General features: G+C 45.4%; 1 protein-coding gene across 2 annotated transcripts in view; it reads right to left on the bottom strand.

The window, feature by feature from the left end:
* The window catches only part of NKAIN3 (sodium/potassium transporting ATPase interacting 3), a 2,345,632-nt gene extending 2,333,149 nt beyond the window's left edge, over window positions 1-12,483 (bottom strand). Inside the window, exon 1 of one of the 2 annotated variants that reach the window (XM_078685641.1) lies at window positions 10,997-12,483. In XM_078685641.1, the coding sequence (XP_078541767.1) occupies window positions 10,997-11,050 (54 nt within the window). In that variant the 5' untranslated portion in view covers window positions 11,051-12,483. The remainder of the gene's footprint in view (window positions 1-10,996) is intronic. The other variant, XM_078685643.1, reaches the window with a different exon arrangement.
* Window positions 12,484-14,025: the final 1,542 nt, after the last annotated feature.

Raw genomic sequence — 14,025 nt, forward strand, 5'->3', positions numbered from 1 at the left:
TCATCTCTTTCGTGATAATATTGTTTCAGTGACTCAAGAGTTTTTCATGCTTCTTAGAATCACAGAAAATCGAATGTACTTTCAGGTGAGGCAATCAGGTTAGGTTAGACAGTTTTAAGGAAACATTGTTTTTATCTATTGTGCTTTTATGTTTTTCTTTTTCTTTTCATTACACACGATGACAATTCTGTTTGTTTGTTAATGTTTTGGAAAGGGAAGTAAGGCGTAATTTTGATGGTGAAAGTGAGGCGTCCGGGAGAAATTAGGGGGTGTTTTGCTGGTCTATCTATTGGATCCCAGCCTCAGTTAGGAATGGGAACTGGCAGGTTTCCAAAGACAGAGGTTCACCTGGCTCTGCCATTGGAACAACAATGCCAGGTAGCTAGCCGTCCATGGACTAGTGGTGGCAGAAGGTCCACGTACTTGGTCCAAGTGCCCAATACAGTTTCTAACTGTCTGGGGTCACCATGCACAGCACGGCAGCCCTATGCAAGAAAAAGAACAATCCTAATGAGCTTAAGGGAAACTGCCAGAACTTACAAAAGATGTATATTTTGTTTTTTCTAAAATACACAACTGCTTTAAGGGTTTGTTTTTAAAAGAAATAAACCCTGCCCGACCTACCATGCCACCATGTTTCACCAACATTGAACATGTTCAACCTTTTGATTAAACTCAGCTTTGGCAACCCCCCCCCCACCCCCCTAATATGAGGGTGTCTAAATATGGTGGCCCACACAACAAGGTCAAGATTACCTACTTGGGTTCATTTGTCTGCCATCCAAGGGAAGATTTACAGGTGGATAAGGTCATCAAGGACATCCCGGTCTGACAACCAGGCCTGTCCCTTGGGCCCTGCCCTGAGCACCTTTCTTCTCCCGGGTCTCTCTTAGCTGCTGCAGGCAAAGACACATTATAAAGTCTTTGTTACAATCTCGTACTCAACTGCTTTCTAGAGCAAAATCATGCAGCCGGCCTGTCATGTTGCTGTGTTTGTCACTTCACGAATTCCTGTGCTCAGAGCAGCAACAAGAAAAGAGGAGGGAAAAGAGGAAATTAGGTTTTATAGAGACAGAGCAGGAACAAGACAGAAAATGAGAGACATTTAAAGAATGCCAAGGGCAAGCAAAAGCAAAAAAGACAAAAGGAGATGAAAAGAAATTGATGAACAATGTAGGAGTAAAGCCACGCTAGAAAGATGGGGGCTTAAAGGAAGAGAAAAGGAACACGAAGAGAAGGAAAATGGCTGAGAAACTACAATTGTTGAGAAATTAGAGAAGATATCAAATTCAAACTTAAGAGGACAGGCTAAGAAAGATGGAACAGAACATAATAGTGTAAATATAAAATAAAGAATTCCAAGAAAAAATCTGATAAAAATAAAGAGCACGGTAAGATATATGAAAGGGAAGAACGCATCCATTGAGGAATCGAACTTGAAAAGAGGGACAAAGTAGAAATAACAGGGAAACAAATAAAAATAGCAAGAAAACAAAAATATACCATAAGACAATTTACAAAGATTTGGTAAGGCAAAATGCACAATGAAATAACTAAGAGGATATGGAGGTGGCAAACTGGCAAAGAATGAGGGCCAACATTCTAGCACTAGGAAATCGCAGATGAGGAACATAAAGTGAGGTCAGGAGAGGAAATTTAAGGCACAAAATGCCCCACATATGGTGACACATATTGTGGAACTGCACACCTACATGCCTGTGCTCCATGACACTGATGCCTGGCCCATCAGGATTCTTAATCCAGTAACTTGTGCAAATCATCCTGGCATGGATATGAGGCTGGTGAAGTCCACTATGAACTGTTAGTGTGTTTCCCAGGAAACTGCATGTCACATGTGATTTGCAGTGACTCTGCTGACATGTGGCAACTTCATTTGGATCATAACCACAAGTTAGCGCCTTAAGTATGGACGTCAGTGGTGTAAAAATAAGGTAACTCCAGTGCTCTAAGTGGGCCAGGGCCTGCCAGGGGCATGGCAAGTCTACACAACTGAGCCCCTATGAGGCCCTCTACTTCTATCATTCACCAACTAAAAAAAAAACAATCTTCATGTCTGTCACATGCTAGTGCTGCAACTCAATGTCACCAGATGTCCCTTTTGTGACACAGGTGGTTACTGTTGTTTACCATTGGTGTTCCAGAGCCTAAAACATTATTTCATTTCAATTGAATAACTAACGTATTGACACCTACATTTAAACGTTCCCTGTCATTTGTTTTATTTCTTTTATTGCCCTGGATCAAGGTGCCCAAATAAAAATATTGTGCTGGTTTTGACTGTGCTTTTTCCAGTGAAACCCCATTTATGAGATTGACGAGCATATGATAATATTTAGTCTCAAACCACATTTGTTTTCGAGCCCTGCCATCTTTTCTTTTTCATTTCACTTTCAGTGCTGCGTATCTCTGTAATTCCTTGAGAAACTTGAGTGGTCAATCAACAAAATTACAGTACTTATGGAATATGCATATGTTGTGCAATCAGTCTGGGATATTTTACAGTAGCAGCTCCACCGCTATGGCGGTGGAGCGTCGCCCCACTGCTTTCAAGCAGTGCAGATAAAGAAAACATAAAATTATAATAACTTTGAGTTATTATAATTTTATGCTTCTGTGCTGTTTGTGGGTGCGCGAGCAGGGCTGCTCTGCTTTCAGAGCAGGGCAGGGGAGGAGTGGTTTGCCAACTCCTAGGAGCACATGACTGTTTGGCCTGCCCTCTGGGACCAGCCAAACAGCCATACACTCTGTCCCTGTTCTCCACACAGGCTGCATTACAGGGAGAACATGCCCAGGCCCCCATTCCCTGGCTGAGTGTCGAACCAAGATGCTCAGACCAATCACAATGCTCCATTGCAGCATTGTGATTGGTCAGAGAAGCCAGTCCTGGAGTCCGACAGAAGGGAGCAGGAGCAGAGACGTGGGACCCAGCAGCAAGGTGTTTTAAAAAATGTTTTCTTCATATTGGCCCCCCAGCCTTGCGCCCCCCACACCTGCTCACCACTCGTGAGCCGTGCCAGCCGCCACTGATATTTTAGCATACCTAACACCCAATAAAATTATCACGGCAGACCATTCTATGGTGAGACAACTGCCGTTATCATATTTCAAACAACGAAAACACATTAAAAAGACTCTTGAAAAATGTATTCTGAGAACGAGATAACTAACTACTAATGAGACACGAGCAAAGAGAAAGGAGAGAAAATGCACATGATATAAAATAACACATCCGAATTTGAGTACACAGTTCTTTAAAATAATTGAAAAAAGTACTTAACTTGATGTTCAAGGTCTTTAAAATAGGGATGCCTAAAAAACAATGTTTTAGGATCATTCTTCCATATAGTCCAATAGACAAGATTGGAAAGTTTAAGAACTCAACATCTAGTAGGTGCCCAATAAAGAGTGCAGACATAATACACATACGTGCACTATGCCGTCAATTGGAGACACACTTGAAGAATGGGGCCAAGTATTTGTTAACATATTTACAGGCGCTTGTGCTACATGACTCCGACCAGGTGAAGGATGCAGTATCAGAACTTTATTTTCAAATAATTAGCATCACCAGAATCTGTAAACCTTGGACATAAAAATCTGCAACAAATGTGAATAAATGAATAGGTTGAATAAATAAGATAAGGCAAAACACTTTAGCTGGAACACTTAGGTCAATCACGTGGGGTATTGATTAGATACCATGCCTTATATTTGCATTGCAAATGTTGTACTAATAAGAAAAAATCAAATAACCCTTCATGTGAGTGGGAAGATTATATTTTCATGTATGTCACTGAGATACAGATGTTCTTAGACTGTCAGATATTTAGTTCATTTTGAGACATGCATAAGAATGCATTAAACAAGACTATATACTAAATGTTGTACACAAATCAGAAGTTGTAATGTCAAAATGTCCGCACATTCGAAGCTTGTACAAATGTTTAGGGAATTCAACGCAATAATCAAGCAACGAAGTGAGGTTTGGTGTTCCCTTGGTATGAGCACCCTGCCACCTGGGGTGCATAGGCCAGAATAGAAGATTCCCCGTTCGGCGTACAATAATTCAAGGACAACTCAGAAGCACTCAGAGAAGTCCACAGCAATATAAGTCTGTTCAATAAAGTAGTAAGGCTAGGTTGTGATTGAACTCCATGTGATTTATTTCATCAACAATATTACACATTTTTTGTATGAATTCTAGATATCGACGTACAGACAGGCAGCCGACACGTGTTTCATTACAGAGACTTTCTCAAGGCTGAAATAAGTGATTAAATGAAAAGGATGAAGAGTGTGCATGCCTCATTATTGTGCCTCTGAAAGAATCAGGCAAAACAACACCTGTGTAATGTATGGGCCATCAGTGGGAAAGTTGTGAGTCTCCAAAAAGCCTGTCAGTAATGGCACCACACAGACATAAAAAGAAAAAGTACTACGTTGGGCCTTGATGAGCCTAAGCGTGAGCAAAACACCCATCCAGGAATCTTGCTGGGAAAGATTCCTGGATGGATGTGCTGCTCGCGCTTAGGCATATTTTTTCTGATTCTTTCGGTGAACAAAGGGACTTCTTTTGCATTGAAAATATTTAGTCCTGTTAGTGGCTGTCAACATTGCAACCCTTGGTGGCTACAGTCCGTTGGTCTCCTTGAAATAGGGCAGTGGCAGCTCATCCGCTAAGGCGGAGGAGCGTCGCCACCTCTGCTTTTCGCAGTGTAAAAAAGGAAAAATAAAATTATCATAACTGGACGTTGCTATCATTTTATTTATTCCTGCTGTAGTGTCTTGGTGGGTGGATCTGCTCTGCTGACAGAGCAGGGGAAAAGTGGTTGGCACTCCCTAAGGGCATATGAATGTTTTGCCGGCCGTCTTGAACCGGTCAAACATTCAGGCTCACTTTCCCTGTTCTCCACCCAGGATGCATTACAGCCAGGGCGGAGAACATGCCTAGGCTCCCGCTCCCTGGATAAGTGCCGAACCACGGCGCTCAGACCAATCACAACGCTGTATTACAGCTTTGTGATTGGCTATGGGAAGCCTGGGAGCCCTGGTGCTTCCTGCTTCCTGTTTGCAAAGGAGAAGCCAGAAAGAGTATGGAGAGGACAGAGGACAGGCTGGGCCGGCCAGCCGGCAGGTAAGTGAATTTCTTCTTTTTTTTAAATCTCCTCCCCCTCCCTGCCCCACTGCTGTTTTGCTGGAGCAGCCGCCACTGGAATAGGGCCCTTCAGACTACTCAAAATCAGGGTAATTTGAGAGAAAACCTCCAAAAACTAAGTCATGGACGAATAGTGTGCAGTAAATAGAACCAATCATCAAAAGATGTATGTTCTATGAAGAAAGCAGGAGGAATTGGGTCACTGTCTGTTCATCTCTTGGCCCACTATCCAGGTTCTTTTAGGAATAGTTGCTTTGCCTTTATATCTAAGCCACCCATCATTCACTAGCTTCATAAATGCTGACAATGCACAACCTTCAGCGCCGGCATAAAAACCTTCTCCAAGCCAGCTATCCCAGGGCTTAATTTCAGCCAGTAGTTGCAGGTAGGACCCACCAGCACTCATTATTGGGAACCGGTACTTATTGTTCCTCATCAAATTTTGACCCAGAGCACAAGAGAGAAAAATACGGAAACGGAAAAGACGGAGGAATAGAAACAAAAAAACAGTGACCAAGGGAAAAGCAGGGATATAAAATCCTGCTAGAATGAGATAAAGGTGCAGTCATTGTCTGGTAGTTTATGAAAGGGGTATAAGGTAGAATCCAGACTAGGCAGCCTTAGTGTATGGCACACCGGCCTTAAATAGTGTTGGCTGGGGGCTTCTGAGCAAAACTTTAGGCCCCAACACTTGGTATTTTACAAACTAGGCACTGGGCTAGCCATATCCCTTCTTACCTCCCACACCCTTGGAGGAGAGTGCAGTGGGCAGCACAAAAATATTACTTTGGTGCCCTCAGCAGCTGTGTTCCTTGTAGAGCCCCTACTCCCAGCAGCAATAACCTGCTCTGACTCCTTCACAGGCCCTCCGTTGTCAGTGTGGAGTCCATGAGGTAATCCACATGGTAAATGTAACAAAGTAAACGTAAAAAAGATTATTTTTGCTTCTGAATTTATAGCACCACACATGCTCAACAATGTCTGACTCAAAGTCGCCCTTTCCACCTTGGATGCTGTTCAGGTGTTTGGTTTTGATTCAGGGCTCCGGAATGTACAACCAGGAGGAGGATGCACTCAAAGCATCCCCTGAAGGGCGTTTGATTAACTGTGGTTCTGCTTAATGGAAAATACAGTGAAAACAACAAAACAGCATGAATCATATATGGTAAACATTTGAGTTAATATTGTCCGTAGAAGTAATGACGTTAGAATACAAACAATTCTAGTAACGAAAAGAAGTAATAATACTAAGTGTTGTTGTTTTTGCCTTAGTGTGAATACCTGAGTGGGCGTGCTCCAGCACAACGGGTCTCAAAATAAATAACAGAACAAGAGAGACCTAAGAGCTTCTCTTCAAAGAAACTCTCTAAGAGTGGCCAGGAGGCAGGGATGTCCCTGTGGTCTCCACTCCAATTGCCAGGCGCATTCTGCCGTTGTGCCACCTTGCTCTGTGTTGCCTCCTCCCATAGAGGGGCGGAGGCTGCTCTCGTGCCACCATGGCTCAAGGAGGGCGTGGCCTGTTGCCTCCTGTCCTCACCGCGAGCGCACCTGCTGGGACTGCAGCGGCATTTAACACAGGATTGCCAACACAGGGTTTGGCTAACACGCAGCAAGGCCACGCCAACATAGATATTAACAAAGTGAAACCCCAATGCTGCCACTTGATTTCACAATTTCAAGAAGGAAAAAGAATCGAACAGGTCCTTCTCAACCACTTTTTCAGTTTGAATGAATCTACTTTATTTGTATCAATGTTGAGCTGTTTCATTCAATGGAACAATATCCAAAACTTTATTATCATCACAAAATACAAACAATTACAAAACCCCCACAACAACGGAATTGCCCTTAGAAACCCTTCCCATTGTACCTCTTTGCAATAACTCACATCTCCAGTCTCCCTATCATTCGTACTCTCTATCCACACTTCATACTCATATTCAACTAGTTGCCACACTCATAATCACACACTTTCCTCATTCACACTGAACCCACCCTGGGACGCCTAAACATAAGTCTTTTCTTGAAAAGGCAATCAATGTTTTCAATTTACTAACAATACCAAATTGAAAACATGGCCATTAATGTTTAACAAAACAATCCAAAATATCAGAAAAATCGAATCTGTTGATTGGCCTAAAAATGACGTGGTCGTTTTGAATCCCTTTCCTAGGAGGGATTCTCCTCAGGACCAATAATTTCTTTTCAAACAATTGAACCGCATCAGAATCCACTCTCATGTCTTATTTGTTCAATGGAAGTACGCCAAGCCTTTGATTGTGGGCCACATTCCAGGATCCCGGGAGAGTCTCGACTTGTTGAACAATTAGCTGTTTTTAAATAGTGATCTTAAGTTCCACCGCTACTCAAACAAGAGGACGCTCGCTCATTAATCGAATGAATGTGAAAGTTGACGCAACTTACGCATTCATTCGATTAATAAGCGAGCGTCCTCCGGTTTGAGTCGCTGTGGAACTTTTACGAGTAATCAGGATTTTGTTCCTATCAAACAGTGGAGAAAACTGGTTTCCTACATCAAGATAAGTTATTTAATAACAGCAAATTATTCAACAAGTCGAGAATCTCCAGGGAACCTGGAATGTGGCCCACAATCAAAGGCTTAGCGTACTTCCATTGAACAAATAACACATAAGAGTGGTTTCTGATGCAGTTCAATTGTTTGAGAAGGCATTATTGGTCCTGAGGAGAATCCCTCCAAGGAAAAGGGATACGAAACGACCACATCATTTTTACGCCAATCAAAAGATTCGATTTTTCTGATTTTTCTGATATTTTGGATTGTTTTGTTAAACATTGATGGCCTTGTTTTCAATTTGGTATTGTTAGTACATTGAAAAAATGGATTGCCTTTTCAAGAAAAGACTGTTTAGGCGTCCCAGGGTGGGTTCAATGTGAATGAGGAAAGTATGTGAGTATGAGTGTGGCAACTAGTTGAATATGAGTATGAAGTGTGCATAGAGAGTATGGATGATAGGGAGACTGGAGATGTGAGTTATTGCAAAGAGGAACATTGGAAAGGTTTCTAAGGGCAATTCCGTTGTTGTGGGGGTTTTGTAATTCTTTGTATTTTGTGATGATAATAACGTTTTGTATATTGTTCCATTGAATGAAACAGCTCAAAATTGGTACAAATAAAGTAGATTAATTCAAACTGAAAAAGTGGTTGAGAAGGACCTGTTCCGTTCTTTTTCCTTCTTGAAATTGTGAAAATCAAGTAGCAGCATTGGCATTTAACACAGGGCACCTCGGCTGGCAGCGCCCCGCTGGCACCACCCAGGGGCACTCGAGAGGACCAGCAGCTTCTGTTTGTTTACAACAAAGAGAACATTTCCATCGATCGCAGCCGGCCATGCTGCAACCGGGGGGACGACCCTGACCTGCAGACAGCAGTGCCCAGACCCAGCGTGACCCTAATAGTGACCTTCCAGATATATGGACACCGCAGAGCTCTGCTGAAACACGCAGGGTCAGGGGTGCAGCTAAGTGCGTGTAAATACACTTACAAACGCGCGCCCCCTCCGAACAGGTTGTAGTTCACTGTTTCAGGGCCCAAGAGCGGGGAGGGATGCCTTCAGGAAGCATTAGCCCTTGACAGCACACTGGAGCACACAGCAACGCAGGCCTCGCTGTGATAGACACTGCACCCAATGAAAAGCCGAGATGACATCTCTCTGAAAGATGGGCAGTCAATTCAATTGCGCTTATACCCTGCGCCTCCGCAGGTGTTGTGAGAAGCAGTGTTCCTTGTGCTAAGTTACAATAAACCAGTTATGCAGCGGTCTCGTGTGTAATCATTCGCAGCGCGTGGACATCTGGACATCTAGTTCCACTGCTGGACAAGAAATTCCCGCCTGGAACCCAATGAAAACATTATACAGGGACAAAAATAATGTCATTAGAGACCCGTTCAAACATAACAATCTAATCAAACAATGTGTTAGCCCAGAGCCAGACTGACAGATTAAGATAAAGACTCAGCCAATGAGACCACGTCTCCGGCCCCGACAGTCTTGCACCGGTTGCCCCTGGGAGGTCTTATTTTATTGGAAGAGTATGTGCTTCCCCTCAAGGCGCCTTCTCATGAGTGGCTTGGCCTTGTCCAGCTACACACCAGTCCTTCTTCAGGTAAATCAACCAATCCGTTAATGACCTTATGGGCCAGGTTAATTTATATGTACAGTGTCTTTTGTAGAACTGCTGTGTGATCTCAACAGATTATTAAAGAGAAACCCAGGGAGACAATTCCTCCACACATTCTACTGAACCGTCAAATTTCCTCATGCAGCATTCAACTGCTACATCCAGCATTGAACAAGTCAGGTCAACTTAGAAAAGGTATAATCAATAGGGCCACATCTTCCATCCCTTCTTTGACCCTACCTTGAATGCAATGCGCTGGCTCAACACTATGGAAGGGATGAATTCCAAAGAGCTCTGCATGTCCATGGTTCCTGGACCGCTACATGAACGAAGCTCTATAAAGTTCAGACAAATACTCCACAGAGGGCTTCTCCCTGCATCAAAGCACCCCCCCCCCCCACCCATCCCAACAGAAGCAACAGCAGGAATACTCGAGGCCCACCCAAACTTAAAACTAACACTCCAAACTGGTTAAACTCTCTGCGCTATCCCTCCATTCCTTCTCCACGAAGTTATTCCCGCTTCCTCATCTCCCTGAAATGTGTGGAAGCAGTATTGTAAGACTGAGATGGGAGTAAAATGGACTTTCTAACATGACTTTCCTTAAACGTCTCTGATACACATATATTGCCCGTTTTACCTCCACATGAAAGACACTTGTTTTTAATTTCAAGTCCAAAGAACTTTAACATATTGTACAGAGATCTCCCTAGCAATCTGATTAAACACCTTAAATTACTTCAAAATATGGCAGAGAACTAGTAATATGAGAGTTGGCAGTAAGAGCACAAAGTCTGGGGGCTGCAGGAGAGTCATGCTGATTGGAAGATTCTGTGTTTACTCATCAAGGCTTCTTACTTTGTATATTCTGTTCTGTCCCACGATTCACCATTCAAGCCCATACTTCCCTCTTCACGCCAGCCACACTTGTGTGTTTTATTACTTGCTATGCACAGTGGTTTTAATAGGAACGCCTTGTCTCCTCCACCAGTAGTAATCATATAGATGAGATACCCACTGAAGCAACTGTACCACACATGCTACACACCCCGCACCCTCGGCCAGCCTGCCAGATGTGTGGCCTAAACTCATTTAATGTAGGGGTTAAATGTCGAATATTCAGTCAATGCCTTGCCCAACAGGCTCATTCAATGCTGCGCCGTTTATTTTCACAAACAATCCTGGCCGAACTGCGGGTTCCATTTCAGGACATGTATTTGAACTTTGCTGTCCAATTGGCTCTGAAAGTGGGCCCTTGGGGCTTCCTTGGACCACCACAAAGTCCGCCTGCTCTTGCGCTGCGTGGGCTCTTTCAAAGCCCTTGTTTTTTCAGTTTTCTGAGCACTCCTCAAAGCACTTTACGAAAATAAATTAACACAACGTGCACGTGGGTGCTGCACGACAGGATGTTAATATGCCAATTGCGCCAACAACAGCATTACCATAGCCAATGCAGCGGCTGCAGCAGAAGCCCAACATAGATACACTTGGGTGCTGGGTCACCCACCCCCACCCACCGCTTTCATATACATCACAAGTGCAGTCACTCTGTGCTTCGGAATCCCCGCATGTGCATAGCACCCACGGGGCTCCGGTCCCATGGGTGCCAAGTCCCAGGCTGCCGGAGCCCGGTGGAAGCACTGAAAGGAAGGTACTCACCAGCTGCAGAGTGCACAGGAAGATCAGCGTGCAGCGCCCACTGCAACAACCCATTGCAAAACCAGGGCAGGGCGCGAGGCAGGTGCAAAGAGCGGCGCCCGGGCGGAGGAAGGAGGAAGTGGAGGGCTGCTCCGGCACGCGACACAATGCGCCGACCGAGGGTAGAAGGCAGAAGGGGTCCCCGGCAATCCGGAAACTAGCTATGCCAAGCTCGGAGGAGCGGTGCCCGACTGGAGAGTCAAGGGCTTCCCCGGCTACCAAAACTCCACAGCCCCAGAGGAAGTGTCACCAACAGGAGAGACAGGTGCTCCACGGCCACCAAAAGACCCCAGAGTGTCACCAGTACTCTACGGCCACCAAAAAAACCACAGCCCCAGAGTGTCACCAGCAGAATCAGAGACAGGTGCTCCACGGCCACCTAAAGTCACCAGAGCGTCACCAGTACTCTACGGCCACCAAAAAAACCACAGCCCCAGAGTGTCACCAGCAGGATCAGAGACAGGTGCTCCACGGCCACCTAAAGTCACCAGAGTGTCACCAGTGCTCCACGGCCACTAAAAACTCCACAGTCCCACAGGGAGTGTCACCAGCAGGAGAGACAGGTGCTCCACGGCCACCAAAAACTCCACAGCCCTAGAGTGTCACCAGCAGGAGCAGAGAAAGGTGTTCCACGACCACCAACAACTTCAGAGTCCCACAGGGAGTGTCACCAGCAGGAGAGACAAGGGGTCCACGGCCACCAAAAATTCCAAAGCTCCAGAGTGTCACCAGCAGGAGAGACAGGTGTTCCACGACCACCAAAAACTCCACAACCCTAGAGTGTCACCAGCAGGAGCAGAGATAGGTTCCCAACGGCCACCAAATACTCCACAGCCCCAGATGGAGTGTCACCAACAGGAGCAGAGACAGGTGTTCCACGGCCACCAAAAAATCCACAGCCCCAAAGGGAGTTCACCAGCAGGAGCAGAGAAAGGTGCTACACGGCCACCAACAACTCCACAGCCCCAGAGGGAGTGTCACCAGCAGGAGAGACAGGGGCTTTCCCAGTCCAGCCCAGAGAATACCGGGCTGTCACTTGGATAAAGAATCCCCCGGGCTCGGATTAGCTACAAGACGGAGGTCGATGCTCCCTGAAGCTTTTGTAAGCGGAAGGATGTCTCTGTTTATTCTCCAGCCCCTGCTCCTTCCTCGCTGCCTTCAGCATGCCAAGCATCACAAAGGGGCGCACAGAGCCATCGTGCGCAGCGCCGAGACGTCCCCGCGGTGGGCTGCAGCAGCGGCGCTCCTCTCAGCGGTCCACAGTGGGCTCTTCCTCCGGCCGGTCAGATGAACGCGCCTCTCCCATCCGCAGCGCCTCCTCCGCGCCCTGCCCGAGCGGGATCTGCAGGACCAGAGCCGGCGGTATCCCGAGCGCGTGGCCCAGATGCAGAGATGCTGTGGGATGCAGAGATGCTGTGGGTACAGGGGATGCTGCTCTGCCGACTCCCCTTCAGGCCACCTTCTCTCCGGCAGCCCCCGGGAACAAATGAACAGTTACTGTCAGGATACTTGGGGTTTCTGGGAGCCCTTCTACTCCTCCCGAGCACCCCCAGCAGGTCCGGCGCTGCACACGCTGCAGCACCGTGTATGTGTGTGTGGTCTGTGGTGCCTCGCGCCCTCTAAGCAGCAGCTCGAGGTGCTTCCGCTAACCTCATGCTTTACAGCTCCTGGAATTTAAACGCAGTACCTATTGGCCACAACGCAGAAAAGTGCCTTTATTTTATTTAAGTGATATGCTGAATACCCTACCGGGAAATGTAAACCCCGCAGGGCGTTAGCCACACCTACCCCTTGTATGATTCCCGTGTGGTGGGTGTGTCAGCCAGAGCAATAAACGACCTGCAGAGTTACTATTGTCACAGATTCATATCGACGCTTTACGACTAGCGCGTGGTGAAAAGTGTCAATGAACGTGGTGTTTAAACCAGCACACCGATATTTAAATCCCTCTCGGAGGCTCCCAGGTCTGGGAGACCTCAGCAGGCACCCCTAGCCAGAGGTACCGGTGTGTGGAGAGAGCAGCTCAGGGGTTTGCGGCTATTCTCTGTAGCCTGGCGCTGGGTGTTTTCTCTTAAAGAGCCAGTGTGAAATTCTAAAAGAAGCAGGCTAGCTTGTATCAGAGTGAATGCTGTTAATATTAGTGAAAATATGGACTGAGTTTGCAACAACGTGGTACACCTTGTATTTTTTTATTATAACCATCTATATGTGTATAAATGGGCAACTAAAACAGGGAAGAGGGACCATATTTATACGATTATGCCAATGGTCTATTTCAAGGCTCACCTTTAGCAGCCACAAGAAGATCACACATAATTCAGAACTCTGCTACAAGACTACTCCTACCTGTCCACAGGTGCTTTTCCGCCCTACCCTGAGAGTGCCACATTACTCACAAGTTGCCAGAATCATCATCATCATCAAAAACTTTATTCAGTTTTACAATGAGAAAACCATAAAAGTCACAGTAAATATACACATTCCTTAAAATACACAATCAGATGAATGAAGTTCATATCTTTAAAACGTAAGGAATTACTAAAAAATATTACAGATACAATAAATACATTTCATAATTTCGCATTAAAAGTACAGGCAAAGAACATACATAAAAATATGTGTACCTCTTCCCCCTTGAAAGACTATTATTCTAAGCATGCCCTAGTTCTCATGAGTGATTTCAAATATCCTACATTAAAAATTATACTGTCAGGTTTCAACAACTGCAAATAAAAACGTGCTGGGCGAACCTGATTAAAATTCAGCCTCTTTAAAATGGGGAGTAAAAAATGTCTCCGGAGTACATCATAAAACTTGCAGAGGAACATAAAGTGAGGCAAATCCTGTGGAGACAAGTTGTCGCCGCCACAGGGTGCTAACACCTGACCTCTGCTACACCCTTTTGGTACTGCAATTAAAATATGAAAGAAATCAAGACGGAACCTTGTCAGCAGAAACCGCTCATAGGTAGTCAACTTTCCCAGAAGATA

The sequence above is a fragment of the Lissotriton helveticus genome, chromosome 4_1, assembly GCF_964261635.1.
Source record: "Lissotriton helveticus chromosome 4_1, aLisHel1.1, whole genome shotgun sequence".
NCBI classification, from domain to species: Eukaryota; Metazoa; Chordata; class Amphibia; order Caudata; family Salamandridae; genus Lissotriton; species Lissotriton helveticus.